This window comes from Gouania willdenowi, chromosome 21 (genome assembly GCF_900634775.1).
Source record: "Gouania willdenowi chromosome 21, fGouWil2.1, whole genome shotgun sequence".
NCBI classification, from domain to species: domain Eukaryota; kingdom Metazoa; phylum Chordata; class Actinopteri; order Blenniiformes; family Gobiesocidae; genus Gouania; species Gouania willdenowi.
Window position 1 is genome coordinate 14,502,654 of NC_041064.1, and position 18,721 is coordinate 14,521,374.

General features: G+C 36.2%; 2 protein-coding genes across 3 annotated transcripts; both read right to left on the bottom strand.

Annotated features, from left to right (window-relative positions):
• Window positions 1-304: 304 nt before the first annotated feature.
• Window positions 305-15,581, bottom strand: dnajc3a (DnaJ (Hsp40) homolog, subfamily C, member 3a). Of its 2 annotated transcripts, none has more exons than XM_028435183.1 (12): window positions 15,345-15,581; window positions 14,031-14,135; window positions 13,808-13,932; window positions 12,367-12,441; window positions 10,192-10,344; window positions 9,932-10,113; window positions 8,541-8,660; window positions 7,925-8,030; window positions 7,697-7,817; window positions 2,221-2,353; window positions 1,801-1,949; window positions 305-790 (listed from the first exon to the last, which is right to left on the bottom strand). In XM_028435183.1, the coding sequence occupies exons 1-12, from the start codon at window positions 15,424-15,426 to the stop codon at window positions 645-647; spliced, it is 1,497 nt and encodes a 498-aa protein (XP_028290984.1). In that variant the 5' UTR covers window positions 15,427-15,581; the 3' UTR covers window positions 305-644. The 2 variants fall into 2 exon arrangements, with proteins under 2 accessions (XP_028290984.1, XP_028290985.1); XM_028435184.1 differs by having other exon boundaries at window positions 15,353-15,579.
• A 1,272-nt stretch (window positions 15,582-16,853) lies between these two features.
• On the bottom strand, window positions 16,854-18,679 carry LOC114454631 (claudin-10-like). Its single transcript, XM_028435185.1, has 5 exons — window positions 18,232-18,679; window positions 17,976-18,137; window positions 17,825-17,906; window positions 17,380-17,487; window positions 16,854-17,280 (listed from the first exon to the last, which is right to left on the bottom strand). Exons 1-5 carry the CDS (start codon window positions 18,461-18,463, stop codon window positions 17,070-17,072), a joined length of 795 nt encoding a protein of 264 aa, XP_028290986.1. The 5' UTR covers window positions 18,464-18,679; the 3' UTR covers window positions 16,854-17,069.
• Between the last annotated feature and the right edge of the window lie 42 nt (window positions 18,680-18,721).

Genomic DNA, 18,721 nt, shown 5'->3' on the forward strand with positions numbered 1-18,721 from the left:
AAGTTTTCCCTTTGTTTTAACTCTACAATGAACCAGTGTTTACATCTCAGGAAAGAACAGTTCTGCTGCTTGACTGAAGTTGACTGTTTTTTAAATGTATGCATGTTTAAATTCAGGGTGTGGCCTGTCGAGGCACCTCCTTGTTCACTGTGCTGTGTTGAAAAGCTTTTCCAAATAACTTGTGGTGGTAAAGAAATAAATATTTGTCTAAAAAAAAAAAAAAAAAAGGGTCCCAAAGTCATTTGTCATTTCATGTTAGAAGGTTCTTTAGACCCAAACTTCAAGATCTGACAAAAATCCAACATTGTACATAAATAGCTGTTTATTTATTTACAGTTCTGGAATGTCCATTCATATAAAAATATTACACTGTCTTTGGTGTTATGAATGGATGAATGTGTGTGAAATACATATTTAACAGCTTTCTCTGGACAGATAAAAGCTGCTTTTCATGACAGACTTGTGGTAGCTTAGCCACAGACTTTATCCAAGTTGTATTTTAGTGTGAATGAAGTCACTGACATGATGTCTACAGTTTTGTGACACATGTATTGTGACGTTTCTTGAGGCCACATTCTCCCGTTGCAATAGAGAGAAAAAGAACAAGCGTCCACTCCAGCTCAGGCAGATTGAAGAACAGCTTCTCAGTTAAAGTTGAACTTGAAGTTAAAGGGTCCCGAGCCAAAAGGATTGAAACCCTGAAAATGTTGGGAACCTCCATGAAACGAGTGACCCTGCTGGCTCTCTGGGTCCATGGGGTCTTCTCCATGGTCAAACTTAGTTCTCATCTCTGGAAAACACAGACACAGGAGATATTAGGGGTGTGTACTGCCTGGCATCTAGCAATACGATATATCCTGATATTAAAGTACACACCCTTTCCAAAAAACTACAATATCATGGAAAAGTTGTTTAATTTCCATAATTCCATTCAAAAAGTTAAACTTTCACAGATTATAGATCCAGTATTTATTTGCTTATTTTTACATAATTTGGGCTTCCAGCTCATAAAACCACAAAAACAGGAATTCCAAAAATTAGAATACTGTGAAGAAATCACCATTTACTTCTTCAGTGTCAAATATCCAGTCAGTCATGATTTGGGGTGCAATGTTCTGTTCTAGATTTTTTTGAAAAAACACAAGCTGGGCAACACGCCCAGGTTTCAACGCACTTCTTTGTGCAGTTACAATGTTATATGTATGTAGAGGTATGTATTGGGCAGTGGTGGCCTAGTGGTTACAGAAGTGGGTTTACAGCTTCTGAAACCAACAATCTGCTTTTTTTTTTTTTTTTTAATAAAAGTAGTAAAAAAACCAACTTGTTTTTGTGTGCTGTTGCAGAAAAAACTAGAATGCGTTGTAATATAAAGGATTTAGTGCTAAAGAAATGGAAAAATCTGTCATTTTAATTTAGGCTGAAAAAGCAAGAGACCCTGTCTAAAAATATGAAACATACCCACCCCCATAAGAGGAGTAAAAAAGCCCCTCATTCCCAGAGCAGATATCTTCTCCTCAGCAGTTTCTGGTGTGACTTCAGGGCCTAATTGGCCAAAACTCATCCTTTCCTTATCTTCACACAAAACCTGCCGTTTATTCAGTGGCTGATGTTGCTATAGTCATTAATGTCATCCATTTTTATTTTTTATTTTTACTGACTTTAAGCTAATCAAATCTTCCAATGTACCACCTATCAATCTTTGGTGACATACAGTCTGAATACAGTTACTATGATCTGTTTACAGTAAATCCCTCTTGGCTGTTTAAGGAGTGAATGCTAACTATAGACTCGTTACTTCACCTGGATCAGTGAGAACCTCTTTAGCCTGAGCGATGTCTATGAACTTCTTCTCTGCTTTCTTCTTTTCCACCGGATCCTGGAAGTTATCCGGGTGCCACTGCTGTGCCAGTTTCCTGTAGGCTTTTATAATCTCCTTTTTCTGGGCAGTCCTGTGGCCGTGGGCAAAGTATTATCAGCACATTTGTCAAAGATAAGAGGAGCTTTTTCCACACTTATTTCCACTTAAGCTGCACCTAAAAATACACTTTTCTTTCCCATCCGAGTCAGCACTTTGGCTCTATCGTTGAAGATTTCCGCTTTTGATGACTTGAGAATTTCTTACATTTAACACCAAATCTTAGCATGACTTTCAAACAGTGACGAGATTGCAGTATTTTAGCCCACTTGTGAAATATTAGCCGTGTTAACTGCAGTTCTTACCTCTTCACTCCTAGGATCTTATAGTAATCCCTTTTCCTAGACTGTTTCAGGAGTCGCTGGGCTTTTTCCAGTCCTTCTTTGATCTGACGGTCACCCTCGCTGTGCTTACTGGCCGTCTCGTAGTCGTTAAGAGCTGCAAAGTAGGAGAGAATAAAAGGATCTTATTCAAGAGGCATGAATAATAATCCTACTGCTAATGAGTCCATTTGATCCACAATAAACAGACGATAACAGTGACATCAGATGTTTATAGAGTCACGTTGCCTTAAGGAAAATATTTGTTGCTACAAACTCAGGGTCACGGTACTAACAGTCGACTGATAAAGTAGCTTTGCTAGCATTAGCTAGGGTCAACACATAAACCTCTGATTCAACGTACTGTATTAACAACTACACTATGTTTTCTTTAGTACGTCCATGTTTAATGCCACTACATCAAACTCCTTCACTTCTGGGGTTTCATTTATAAACGCTGCGTACGTACAAAAGAAAGCGTACGCTACATATAGACAAAGTTTGGGATTTCTAAAAATAAAATAAAAAACTGGCGAGGTAATATGGGCAGCTCTGACCCTGCCGTACGCACAAAATCATGAGAAACGGGAAACTCCGACACCAACAGAAGGATGAAATTAAAGACGGCTTTGTGAAATTATTAGAATTAGTGTGAAATAATTGAACACACTGAACATTTCACAACATATTATTTGAAGGATGCATTTTCAAAAACGGAGGAAAAAAGTTATACTGATGCACACGGAGTGAGTGACGTGCGCGCACCTACAAATACAGTTTTATATTATTATTAATAATTGTAATCAAAATCACATAATCATTGCACCAAACTGCCAATCAATTGGCTGCAACACCTGTCGCTGTCGTAAAAAGGAACACATTCTAATGCGTAAAGACACACAATAGCTTCTTTGACAAGGCTGCAGTGGGAGGAAGACGAGCTATGTTTTTGGTGCATATATAGTGCATCTGTGTGTGTCCCCCACCTCCGTTACATAGAGGGGATCCCCAATCCCCACTGATCCTCCAGCTTTTTGTGAGGCTGAGCTCCACCCCTTTTCTCCACCTGTTGAACAGACATTCTTCCTATGGAGAGTGATCCACATTTTCTCCTCTGCTTTTATGTGTGATCGTTTATTTTTCACCTTTTTTTTTTTTTTTTCTTTCTATCATTCGTAATGCGCACCGTGACACCAAATTACGCTCTCCTGCGTGTCCACCTCAACAATTAAAACCTCCACATCACATTGAGTGAAATTTGTTTTATTTGCTCGTTTTCCCCCTCGTTCCACCGTGAAATTTGTATTAGTGAATATTCATTAAGGGCGTTCACCGGACCTTTTATGGGCGGAGCGAGGCGTTTCCTCACGTGCGACAACTTACAAGTTCATTGTGATTTATAAACGGAAAAAGGCGTGGGACGTACGTGCGCCCTTGTTTATAAGTCGTAAAATAATAATATGTATGCACTTCCTGGTTTTTATCGTACGCTAGCTGAAGTGTGCTTAGCTAGGCACACTTTCATAAATGAGGCCCCAGATTCCTGGACCTCATTGTCTCTTCTGAAATAAATATATTAACCCCGCCCCCCACCTTCAGATCCTGCTTCAGACTGTTTGTGTTCACATGAATGGCTGCTAGTGAGCCTTGTATACTGAGGTGAATCTAACAGCCTTGTGTTCTGACAGTTTAAAAGGCTCTGTGCACTTTGTAGGAGTTGCTGAGGAGACCCCCTGATCTCTGTACTACAACAGGAAATACAGAAATGGTGAGAAACCACCTTTTCTTTACTCTTGAAATCCAACGGTCAGGGTCATCATTCATAACACTTGTGTGTTCACAAAAACGTGAGGAAACAGCAGCGATATTGTTGAGGTGGTGAATTTAATCTAGATTCATCTCATACATTCAATGTCCTCACATATTATATTATAGATCCATGTAATCCTAAAACTACTGTGTTTTCAATGTGTTCCTTTAGTGCAGGGGTTCTCAATCTTGGGGCCAGGGCCCTATTTAGGGTCACGAGACACTGGTAGGGGGTCGCCAGATGCCCTCAAGAAACTAGAAATATTTTTTGAACAATTTGAGCCCATTTTTGTTTATTTTTACTCTTTTTCTGCAGCTCCACCAAACTTGCCGTATTTTAACCACCATTTTTTTTGCCCATATTTTTGCTCCTTTTATTGCATTTTTGCTATATTACTTCCATTCATGCCACTTCTCCATCAAATTTCAATGCCTTTTCTGCACATTTTTTCTACTTTCAAGACATTTTTGGCACTTATGAACGCTTTCCACCATTTTTCCCACTTGATGTCGCAAACCCATTGTCACTTTTAACCTCTTTTCACCATATTTCATGCATATTTTTGCCAATTTAACCACATTCATGATTTATCATGCCAATTATTTGCCAGTTTAAACTAATTGTTCCTACTTTTTAAATGACATTATGTGGACTGAAAGGTTGGGAGCCATTGCTATTAATTATTTCAAGCACAGAGTTAAAATAACACATGTAGGCCTACATGACGTGACTAGGCCTTTATCCTGATGCACAGCAAATGCTTCACTTAATGGTGACTCTTCAAAATAAAATCCTCTAATCAACATTTCTAAATGATTGTTAAACCCCTAATTTCATTCACCACAGTTCACTGTTACATCTTTCCTCATATTTACCTTCAGTCTTTGGAAGAACATCTTGTTTTTGATTTAAAAGCCAAAAATGTAACAAAATTAATGCACTGCAAACTTTATTTACAACTTTCCTGACTTTTACTGTTTTTAATTTAAAAATCATCAAATACATCAGTTGAAGAACAGAAAATTTGCTGCAATCATTTTATTTTAAATGATTATATTTGATGCAACATCCCCCTTGGTCTGATTTATGTTTTCTGCCTTTCTTACAAGTTCACACTGACCTTATTCATTTGCTTGAGCAGCACAAACGTTAAACTGAGGTGAAAATGAGGTTTATCAGATTCAAACTTCCTCTGTGCTATGCGACAGGGACCCCTTGTGTCTGACTGTTGCCATGACACCAGTCAGTGTTAAAGGAACCAACATTTAGAGCAGCTGTGTGCTTGTAAAACAAAATCTTTAGCAACTGTCTTGTAATAAACGTAGTTTTTTTTTTTAAGCAGAAGGTATAATAATTTAAAAAAGAACAAAAAATAAATGACTTCTGATTCAAGCTGGTAATTTATTAACCTTTTCAGGAAGTCGTCATGTTTGCATTTTTTTGTTTTATCTACTCTTGGACATGTTGTGGGTCATTGTAATTCATCAGCATTCTGGTATCCAAAAGGAACATCTGCTGAAGCCGTGTTACAATCAGGGAGATTATTTACACATTATTGACTTTGTCAGTGGTTTAAAACAAAGGTCAGGTCACAGGAAACTTTGGTAAAATGCCAAGTGTATGCAACACTGTGTGCACACCACTATTTATCACTGTAATTGGGTTGAAAATTAGCTTTTGACAGAACGACGTACTACGCCACAAATCAATAAGAAAAATGGAAGAACAGCCCTGTCCCCCCCCCCAAAAAAAATCACAAAACAAACAATAATTCTATATCTACAAGTTTTCTCTTTGCATTGATTATAAAGTTATACATGAGTATTAATGTTTTTTAAAGTCTAGTTGTTCCAATTGCTGCCCTTATTTCTGCCGTAACTTTTAATAAAGTTCTGCATGAGGCAGGGTGGGGTCAATTACATTTTTAAATTACAATTACATCTTTAATTATCCATGTACAACTACGACTCAAGATTACATTGACCAGCATTTTCCCAAATTACAATTAATTGTGTCCCCCAGAAAGTGACAATTTACAATTACGTTCTCAATTACAACTAATGACAATTACTGAGCCTTTAATAAATAACCTCATAAAATATATCCTTCCTCCTGTGTTAGCTTTCTGTTAGCATCTCTTATGATAACGGCTCAAATCAGCTGTAAAATACACTAAAACAATATTATTTATTATCTAATTGTTTTTTTTTATTTCTTGGTTACCTTGTTTAGCTTCCTTTGCCATTCAAAATATTGGTATTAAAATTTTTGGTGTGGGCGTCTGAGCCTTTTTTCTGTCACTATACCCCTTGATTTAAGTTTTTTTTTTAGATCCGACAGGTAAACAATGAAATTAAACATATTTTAATAATTGTTAACTACGTATTCCTATGTGTAAGCCATAGAACTGTAACATGGTTCCACAGTTTCATGTTTAATTACATTGTAAATGACAGTTTTTATAGACTTTCCATGACGATTACAGTTACAAAGTCAATGATCTTTATTTATTTATTTATTGCATTTTAGTTCAAACTTTTTCAATGTTGTTGAAAGCAGCTGATGAAGAAGGAGATCATTGACATTGTTAGCAAATGTAAGAATAAAATGTCTACAGACTGGAATGACATTAATATGGCTTTAATCATTATATTTGTAATTTATCTTTCCAAACTGGTGCCAAAGTCATCCCACTATACAACACTGGAGACCAAAGAAATCAATTTTTCACAATTCAATTAAGATTACAACAAAAATGTTTTCCAATTAAGATTACAATTGTAATTATGTCATAATTGCAATGAATTAAAAATTACATGATTGCAATTATAATTGACCCTGGCACTAAGTTCACATACATTTGTTATGATAAAACATGATTAAAAAGAACAGATTTGGGGTTCTGTGCTCATTAGGGGTGTGAAAAAAAAAAATCTGTTTCATGATATATCGCGATTTTAAATCGATTTTTTAAAATAAAAAATTTATTGATCTATTTTTTTTAAATTGATTTTTTTTTTTTAATTTTATTAAAAAAAATTTGGGGGGGGTATTTAATCAATATTTTGTGTATTTGTGCAATATTTCAGTGATTACAATGCTTTCAATGTGTTGCAGTGATTACTTGATGCCTGCAATATTTATGTATGCACAGGCATTTTATTTTCATATAATCTGTTTGGATCAGTGCTTAAAGTGACACAATAGGATAAATTAATTTTTCTTATTTTTGTGCATTGTCAGTAACTCAGGGTGATTTTCCCTTAATGTTCTCACTTACAGTTGTTACAATGCCGTCGTTATTCTACACAGTAGTTTTAGTGAAAATGTGCAAAAACACTAATAATAAATAATAAATAGGATGTTTTGAAGCAAATAGTTTTGACTCAATTTATCCTCTGAATGATCAATATCTTCTGATGAACATATACAGCAACTTGATTTTTCATCTCTACGTATATTTTGACATTAACTGGGTAGAATATTGTGATATCGTGATAATATCGTATCCTGATCCGTATCGTATTGCAACATCCTTGCCAATACTCACCCTAGTGCTCATACATAAAAGCGTTTAGTTTTTTTTTAAGGAGCAAACGCATCCATAACAATGAGGAGTAAAAGTAAAAGTGATGGAGCAGAAGGTCTTACCTTCTTCATACTGCTCATCCTGTATGTAGGCCTCAGCTCTGTCCTTCAGCAAATCCACATTCTCTGGGTTTGATTCCAGGGCTTCGCTACACACTGAGATAGCTCTGCTTGCCTCCTGACTCTGCTCGTATTTAAACCAAAAAAAAAAAAAAAACCAACAACAGCAGTCAGGTGTCACTTTAAATTAGCACACAGAGGTTAGCCGGTCCTAGCGATGATGATCCTGACCTGTGATAATGCATGGCAGATTCGTGCTTTGGCTAGGAGTGAGAAGAGATGCACATTGGGCTCAGTCTTCATGACTGCCTCGTATTTACTCACGGCTTCTTCAAACCTACAGAGAAAGGAAGCCAGTAGGTGTTTAGACAATAACATGACACTGGGAAAATAACAGCAGAATGAACCGGGGGGATCAGTGCACCCACAGACGTCTCTATACCGTCTTATTTTCATGTTGTTGTTTAAAATAAACACTTCACGTGTGTCCAATAAGATGTGACATTCATTCACATTTAGGTGGGATTTGCATGCCTGATTGTAAATTCAGAGTGGGAGCGCTTGGAGATGCATTACTTATGCTGCTGATGTAATGTTTCACATTTATACGGATACATAATTACATGAAAACGCTTGTATCCGATTTGCTTTTTTTTTTTTTCTTTTCCCTTTTTTCTCCGACCCAAACATGCAACATCACCACTAAATACTACCCATGAGCCCTTAAGCTCCTGATTCTAGCTCTCAAACCTTGCTCTTTGAAGACGGATTAGCAGGTGCACTTTGACCGTGATATTCACACTTCTGAGGCGATCTTCAAACAGATGGTCATGCAACATGCACACACCTCTGCTCCTGGATGAGCTCCTCCGCAGACTGGATCTGTTTGTTGAGTTTCTTCACCTGCTTGTAATGGCTGTAACACTGCTTGTGATCAGGGTCCAGCTTCAGGCACTCTCGCACCTCGCTGCAGATCAAAGGCAAAAAGAGGAAAGAGGTGAAGGTGGAACTGCAAATATCATCTGATGAATGGATGGATGGATGTGGCCTAGTGCAGGGCAGAAAATGGGCCGCACGAGACAGACATGAAGTGGAAACATTCTCAGTTGTGAAACATAATTGGTTTAAAGATTTTAAAACAAATGAAACTGAAGTCTTAAAATGAGAATTTTTTTTCCTATACAATGTTGTATGACAAACCATAATTACTGTATTTTAAAAACATGTTCTTTTACAGCCGCGTATTAGGGCAACATTAAAATAAAAAGTTATCACAGCGCTGTGAGATTTGTCGCAACATTTTGATAAAGTTGTAAGATTTTTAGATTAGTCGCACTTTAAAAGACTCGTAATGGTATAGCGCTCACAATTCCCTGTTAAAGTGAACGCAACTAATACCGATAGCTTGTATTTCAATTTTATCCTCGTAAAATGACAACTTTATTCTCGAAATACTACAACTGGAATCTTGTAAAATTACAACTTTATTCCCATAAAATTACAACTTCTCATGAAATTACAATTTACTAAAGTACGACTATTTTTTTATAAAATTCCAACTTTATTCTGGAAATATTACAACTTTATTCTCGAAATATTATGATTTTAATCTCATAAAATTAAGATTTTATTAAAATACGACTTTATCCTCAAACTTACAACTTTATTCTCAAAATGTTACAATTTTAATCTCATAAAATTACAACTTTATTAAGATACAACTTTATTCTCATAAAATGACAACTTTATTCTTGAAACGTTACGACTTTAATCTCGTAGTGCCCAGATTATTTTTTTATTTTATTTGAATGTGGCCCAAATACACCGTTGTATTCTTTCGTGGCCATTGAGGAAAATGTCTGCCTCATGTTGGATAGGCAGATAACATCAGTTCTTTAAATATTGGCCCTGTTTTCTTACAGCAGGTACTTCAGCCTACCCTGCTGATATGTAATGGCTACAGATCTTGTCTGTGCTTGCATGAGGTTGATGGTGTAGCGTGTCATCCAAACAAGCTCAGCCCTTTAAATGCTTATCTGTGAATACAGCCGAGCACTGCACAGGGGGGGGGGGTCAAGTCCCTTTGTTCATTACAAAGCATCCCTTTTCAGAGCTGCACGTTTGGTAAACATGGTGAGAGTACAAAGCCAGGTGCAATATGTAATAAATAACGAAGACGTTTGGGGCTAAGCAGTTGTAACAAAATAAGCAGCTTAAAAAATGCTGCAGGAGTCTTACTTCAAAGACATTTCATGATCACCGAGGTTATAGTAGATGGTGCTGAGCTTGTAGAACGCCTGTGTGTTGTCGTTCCTCAGCTTGGATGCAGCTTTGAGGTCACCAATGGCCTTCCCCACTTCTCCCAGTTCAATCCAACACTCTGCTCTCATCTCTCGAGAGGCTGCGTCCCAAACGCACGTCTGCAACAGGTTTAAAACACCTTTCACATAACTGATCTTTAGAGGAGACCGTTACCATCACTGAGGAGTGGCGCATACGTCGATGATGGCGTCGAGCTCTGCAGCAGCCGTCACGTAATCCTTCTTCTGGAAGCTTCTGCGTGACTGAGCCAGCAGTCGCTGGAGTTCGTCGGACTTTGTCAGCTGACCAGATGCCTCCTTCTCCTCTTTCTCTGTGGGACTGGACTTCAGCTAGAACATTTAAAGAACATATTTCATTAAGACCTAGTAGTTCAACAGTTAACTCATTACAAGTCGCTGCTTGATAGAATAATATGCTACATGGAGTCTTTTTTTTTTTTTTTTTACTTGTAATACGGAAAATTTTCTTCAATCATTTTCAGTTTATTTTTCTCATTGTTCTTTATTGGGCAATTGAAGAAAACCACAGGATACAGAAGAAAGTGAAACCCTCCAAGCTCAGCAAAAAGTTTTTAAAGCACAGTTTCTTCATTTATTTTTGTCTTGTTATTTCCACAACATTCCCCAAAAAATGTAGAGTAGATGCTTTAACCTTTTAAAACTTTGAAAACATACCAGGTAAAAGATGATATAGTGCAAATGCAAATGGGTCGATCCATTACTCACAGTCAATGCACCCTAAGGCAGTGTTTTTCAACCTTGGGGTCATTAAACCACATGGGGTCACCTGAAATGTCTAGTAATTGATTAAAAAAAAAAAAAATACTGATTAAAATCATAGTTTTGTAATTTTTTAGATAATTATTATTTTTCAAATTAAAACATACACAATCTCAAACATCTATATTCTATACATTTACTTCCTCAAATATAAATGTAGTTTAAATATATATATATATATATAAAATAATAAAAATTACATTTTCTTTATTAATATTATTATAATATATCAAATTAAAACACCACACCCATTCTCAGGTAACTGTATTCTATACTTTCACTTCCTCAAATTCTAATCTAGTAAAAAAAAAAAAGATAAATGAAAAAACTATAAAAAAAAAAAAAATATGAGCTATAACATCAAACATGATCAAAAAGTAATTTTTAAAAAAGTATCTGGGGTCACCAGAAATTTGTGAACCAAAAAAGGTTGAAAAACTCTGCCTTAAGGTAAAAAGTCATTTAAATGTTTATTACCTTTATTTCACTTTTATTAAATGTCTTTCTCTGCCTCTTTGGGGCGTCTAGAAGCACTACCAACCTCCCAGCAGTGTTTAAGCTCTGCTTATATTATGATCATCTTCATCATGGAGGTCATCATCACACTCAAGAGCAATCATAGCTGATGGTGCTTACTGTGCAAACGCCCTGACTGACTTTAAACCATTTCCTGCTAGCTCAGCTTAGAGATGAGAGTAATTTTTATACATATATATAGTGCATTTTGTGATGCTGCTGAGTCAGCAGAAAACAGCTGATGCAATGACCCAGCAGTTAATGTATTCTACAAAATCTGCAATCTGTATAATGTGACGAAGCAATAAAACGATGAACATGTATGTGTAGTCTCATGAAAATAATGGTTTTGTAAAATACATTAACTGCTTGGCGCTGTCAGCTCTTGATCCTCATCTCCACATAGTGTTTACCTAAATATAAACAAGGAGAATCACTTTCCATGACTATTTTTGTTCATAAATGACCAACAACCTTTTTCAAACAGGCAAATTTCATCATCCTGCCTTTACAGTGAAGAAAAATTACTTTGTTTCAGTCATATCACCTGTTGCTGTGCTAAAAAGACACAGCCCACTGTCTCCAAATCCTCGCTTCTGATTGGTCAATCCCACACACGGGGGAGCAGGGAGTGGAGGGGCCATTTCTACGAGCATGAATCAGTTTTGCTACAGACGTCACGCAAAGTGTGTTGCAAAACTCAAGCAGCGCAGATTCACACGAGAAAAGTAGTTTGTGGTAGATTGGAGATGTTGTAACCGGAGAGTTGTGGTTGTAAACGATCATTTACGCAAGTAATTAAAAATCATGTGAATACACGTTAGATTACAAGTTTGCAGCTGTAACTTTATGTGTAAATATCAGTCTATACAGTTTTTTCCCAACATTTGTGACATTGAATTTATTTCACGTGTGGATTTTTTATACACAAGCTCACATCACATTTGACAACTCCACGTCACATTCTACAAGCTCTCACATTTTGCAACATATCTACCTTCATAATCCTAGCTTAGCTTTAGCTTCATACGCAGAGGGTACGCTGCTTTTACTCACCACCTTCTTGTAGTCGCTCTCTGCTTCATCCAGCTTCCCCTGCTTCAACAGAAGGTTTCCTCTCTGCAGGCGCGCCTGTTGACAAATGGATTCAACATTTCTGCTGTTAATCAACAACAGCTGACAGACCTGACTGGTTTCCCATCCCAGCAGTGTCTCCAGCTGATAAATCCTAAAGACGTGCAAATAATCAACATATAGTAGAACTTGGCTTGGAATAAGACCATTTTTCATATATATATATAATTTTTTTTTTAATCTGCCCTGTTAGAGCCCGTTATGTAACAAGACCTGAATTGTTAAATGTTTTTAATAACACCCAAAATGTTACACCCAAAGATGCTGAGCCTATAACGTAAAAACTTTTTACCTAAAATGTAACAAGTTGTTATTATTAGACAAAAAAATGTTCCCCTAATAGTGTAGTAATTGTATTTCATCATAGAGTGAGTCAATTATTTGGGGATTATTTATTGATTTATTTTGCTTCAATGTATTGAGTAGTATCATACACAAATGCGTGTGCGTAAATATGCTTGTGTGTGTGTAATCCACACAATCCACATTACATGAATTGTATAATTATATAGATATACATCAATGAATTATGTCTCTTTTTATAGTGTAAATAGGTGTATATTGTAAAAAGATTATTGTATAGAAATAAAGTATGTAACCCGAATTGTCATTTAAAAAAAAAAATGTAACAAAACTTGACATTTAATAACTGGTCAATAATGTAACAAAAGTGCTGAGCCCATTACATTATAGAGAGTCAATGATTTATGTATAATTTATTTATATTGTTTCAAAGTAGTGAGTAGTATCATAGGCATAAATATGCTTGTGTGTGTGTAATTATAAATCAATTTAACGAAGTCTCTTTTTATAGTGTAAATTATAAGAAGATTATTGTATAGAAATAAAGCATAGTACTAGATATTACAAGAGGTAGAGTCATACAAGTTTATACATCCTCCTTCAACCAAGGCTTCAACCAATTATTCTCACTTTGCTTTGTTTGATTTTTTTAATTACTATTATTATTATTATTATTGTTGTTTTCATTGGGGTAAACAAATACACTGCTGTTGTGTTTATGTTTAAATAAACAACTAAATGTAGTCAAAATTAAATCAAATATATATATATATGCATACATAAAAAGGTTTATATAAATAAAAAAGCCTACATTTTTACAATTTTGGCCTCAGCATCTTGTTACATTATTGACCAGTTGTAACATTTTGGGTTTTATAACATTTTTTTTTTATTACATTTCGGGCTCAGCACTTTTGTTACTTTACTTTATTGACTAGTTATTACATTTCAGGTCTTCCCCTTCCCACGTCCCCTAACTAAATCTGTAGTTAAGTAAAGAGAACACTACTTCATACACACTTACACATCATCAACACTGAAACTCATGTCAGTAACTCACAGATGTGAAGTCTGGTTTGAGTTCAATAACTCTGCTTAAATCTGGCAGTGCAGATTTGGATTTCCCCATGGCGAGAAACACAGTGGCTCTCCTGTAGTACGCCATGTAGTTCTTAGGATCTCCATCTACGTAAAAGAATATCAGTGTTTACATCTTGGATTTGCATTCCTTTAGAGATAAAACCCAACTTAGGAAGCGTTTGCTTTCGGTTTCAGTTACTGACCCACAGCAGCATGGAAATGAGAGAGGGCGTCTGCTAGCTGACCAGCAGCAAGGAGCTTCTTCCCCATCTCCATGTGATTGTCCACGTCTTGACCACATTTCACTCCTGAAACAACACACACACGTGATTGTCAGCATGACAATGGTCTTATTGCTACAACACGTTACAATACATCAGTGGTTCCCAACCTTTTTTAGATCGTGGCCCCATTTTAATAAATTAATATCCCAAATTTCTGGTGACCCCAAAGACTTTAATTTTCCTTCTAGAATTAATGTTTGTTATAATGCAAACATTTCCAGAGCTTATAGTCGAGTGGTCTAAGGTACTGCACTCACTGCTTTTGCGGGTTATGCTAACGTGGGTTCAAATCCCATATTTGACAATTTTCTTTGTAACATCTTTAACACAGCAAGTTCCACTTTTAAATAGAAATTTCTGACAAAAATAAACATTTTAGGGTTAGGGATAGAGTAACAGTTAGGGCTAGCGCTAAAATAAGAGTTAGCGGGTAGCTAAAAATAAACATGAGCTAAAATACAAATGGTGAAATTTTGAGTCACGTGGTGCACCTATCACGTGACATAAACTGGCCAATGAGGGGCGCTGCGAATCCATAGAGTGTTAGTCTATTAACATACCTGAAGCCATGGCCTTAAAAATAACAAGACATAATTACATTATATTGCAACCATCCATCCATTTTCAGACCCGCTCTGTCCTATTTCAGGGTAGCGGGGTACATTATATATAAATTATTATATTTCAGATTTATATTTGAGAACCTGAAAATATTGAATACAGTTGTTTAAGATCATATGTTGTGCTTTCATTTCGAAAAGAATAAGTAAAACAATACATAATCAGTAACTTTGTTTTATTATCAATCACGCAGACAATTCAGGCGACCCCACATGGGGTCACGACCCCAAGGTTGAAGAACACTGCAATACAGCACAGCCCATAAAGTGAGGGCATGTGTAACTCTAAAGTGAGCAGACTTCGTTGACATTTGATATATTTGGTAACTTAAACTCAAATAAAGCAGGTTTTATTAATAATAAATGCTACAAAGTTAACCAGGTTATGCTATGTGTAAACATGAAGTTTGTTTTTAGCTAGCTTAACTTATCTCACATAAAAAGTGTTGAGTAGCTCAGCATGCTAATGTTGCTAACATTAGCTCTAAAATGTCAGGTTAACCTACATGAATAGTTTAAACAAAGGTCAAAGTTTAAACTTAAGGTAAAGGGAGTGCTGCTATTCAGTAGCTGTCAGTCAGTCAGTCAGTAGAGCAGCTACAGACAGGCTTACCTTCATACCTCATGTCCATCAAAACAAGAACGTATGGCAGGTAAGTTAGTATCTTATTATATACATGGTCCATGGAAACCATAGTTGATAAATATGTGGGTTAAAAGTCTTCCGCTTCACGTCCCACGGTGCTTTTTTTAATGTGTTTCCTTGTTCAGCCTCAGTCTCAGTCCCATGTGTTGGTCCTCATTGCTCCCCTTTTCCCAGACTCAGCGACACACTCCACCGGCAGGTCGTGGGGGGCTCTGATTGGCTGGATTGCCCAAAAGCCCCGCCCACACGAGCTGGCTCAACTCAGAGCAGCCACGGCAGCACAGCGTGAACGCGCTTAGCTGTGAGTGTGAACGCGCAACTTTCAACATAGCAGAAGAGACATGGAGGTAGAGTTATTTCAATCTATTCAGTAATAATAAACATTTTCAATCGATTTTTTTTTTCTTTTTTGTGGCTCAAATAACTGAATTTGAGCACTTTTTCTTTGGTTGAAAAGGGTTTTTTGTGTGTTTTTTTTTTTTTTTTTTTTTCATTTAAATTTATTTTGATTGAATAATAAATACACAAATCTACTAACCCATAATATGGCCCAAATACAAAAAATATGACTCCACTCAAAAATAAAATAAAATAAAATAAAATAAAAACATTTTCAATAATTAAAGAAAAAGTTTACTTCAATTGAAAATAAATATTTTCAATCCAAAAAAAAGTTTAAATTAAAAAAAATGTTTAAGACCCACATAATTGCATTTCAACATTTTTTTCTTTGTGTAAAAAAATTATTTTTTAATTAAAGTAAACTTTTTTTGATTGAAGTAAACTTGTTTTAATCGAAAATATTTTTCTTCATTGAATAATAACGACACAAATGTACTACCCATAATATGGCATAATACAACCTTTTTTTTCTCTTTGATTATGAAGGTTTTTGTTTTTTAATTGAAAATATATTTGTTTGATTTAATAATAAAGACACAAATCTACTTCGATAAAATTTGTCCCTCAAATGTGATATATATTACACTATACTGTTGCGTTCTTGGAAAGACTCGTGCGTATGCGATGATGATGAACGCATGTGTAATCATTATCATCATTGTTTGCTTCTTTATCTCCAAATGTATGATAACCCTATTCTTGCTGCTGCAGAACAATTGCAGTTGTTGTTTTCTTTTATTAATCATACCCTTTAATTGCCCAGGGTCAACCTCTTATTGGGTATAACATCTTTTAAAGTACAACTTGGTTCCACTGTGGGACTAATAAAGGAAGGTAATAAGATGTCTGTTTAGTCACAGTTTTCCTACAGTGTCCCTGATACTGATTGGCATATAAATGCAATATTTAGCTCTGCACAATTTCATTTGAAGAGCAGTCATTTATCTCTTCATTTTTCAAGAGCAGCAAAAAAAGAGAAATAAAAACAAATTGGCATATGTACTACAAGATGATACTGTCATTTCAGATTGTTGTAGAAATCCCAGATGGTTAGAAAATAATCTAATAAAATGATAAAATGAGATTACCTTTATTGATTCCCAAGGGGTTAATTCAGGTGTTACAATCACTTAAGGCAGTAAAATTACAGGTAACGACGGTAACACTCCAAGGAGAAGTTACAATACTCATATTTTATACTATGATGTGAAAACACTTCTTATGCATTGTTTAAATTAAATATAAACATACAATTTAAAAGGGTGTAGTTGTTAAAAATATGGCATACAGTCACACATATGCAGTAGTAGCAGTTGTCTTGGTGGAGCTGATTAACGTGGAGACGCTGCTGTCTCTGCTGCTCTCGCTGCTGTTGGTGGTCTTTGACTTGACGCTGTTGCTAATCTTTGTGCGACTCAACGACCCCAGGCTTTTATTTGTTGGCGGAACAGCTCCATAGGCCTCAGGAAGCCTGTAAACATATCGATCTCTCTTTTCTGAGCTGGTATGAAGAAAGAAAGAAAAAAAAAAGGCAGTTATTTTTCTGTTGATAGTTATTCATGTGAATATTGAAAATATTTCTGTTCCAGTGGAAACTCACCTTGATCTACAACCTTCTCTCCCAGCAAAGATGCTGTAAATAAGGCCTCCAACCACAAGAAAGGTAGACCCGCCCCAGCCAATGAAGACACCGACGCCGATTTCAAACCTAAATGCAACAACATTTTAAATCAGGTTTATCTTTTTATAAACTAAATATGTAATTCTGTAAATCACCTATTAAAATAAAGAAAGTGTCTATTTGTACGGTAGCGTCTTAGGGTTAGGTTTAGGTTACAACCCTATATCGCAACAATTTTTAGGGTTAGGGGTAGGGTTAGGTTTAGGGTAAGGTTTAGTCTTAGTCACGCAACCTAAACTGGCCAATGACTGAACTATCGCGTGACCTAAACTGGCCAAATAGGGGCGCTGCATACGGATAGAATGTCAGTATATTGATACGGCAACCGTACGGATAGCAATGCCTAAAATAAATAGACACTTACTTCTGAGCTCTGTAGTTTGGGTCCTGGAATTCTGATCTGATTTTGTTTCCATAGTATGAGAACGCGACCATTGAACACAAGCCTGAAACAGTTCAGAAGCATTTATTTAAACATGTGACTTATAGTTTAAACTTTCTCCATGCAGTCTTACCTCCAATAAAGTAGTTCATCCCTCCAGCAAATGTTACCCTTGCATTTACAATTTCCGACCCTCCAATCTTGGTGCACTTCATTCCCACCATAACCAGAATTGATCCAAAGAATGACAAAATAATAGATATGATGATGAGCGCCCGACACATGTGAATGTCCCCTTTGCAACGGAAGAAAAAAATTAAATAAAATTAGCTAAATTCATTTTAATTTCCTCTTTAAAACATCAGCTGATGACATTTTATTTTACTCACAGTTTAGTGCAAGCATCGAAGGAATCCCTTTGCAGTCGGACACTCCTGTTGAATCTGAAATACAATCCTTCCACAGGTTGGAGAAGTAGTTTGAGGTTGTGAGTACGATGCTGTCTACTTCAGACCAAGTCCAGATCTCTGTGGGCATTGTCGAGCAAACCAGGATCCATCCGGCGACACACACCACAAAACATCCTATCTCCATATACATCACCACTGTCCTGTAACCCATTCTTGTCAAAGGAATGGAAAATCCAGCTGGTGAAATGTAAAGTGTGACACGACTGTGTGCCTATGCCTGTCTGCTTTAAACCCTCCTCTGAGCTTGAGTATAGATGAAACACACATAGACTCTGAAAGTGTGTATACGCCCTCACAAGGTTCAACTCTTATGTTTTGTAAAGATCACTGAAGTAAACGTGTTTGTTGTGGATACCCTGAAACAGGTTTAGCTGCAGGCAACATTAAGTTCTTCCTTTAGATTCGATGG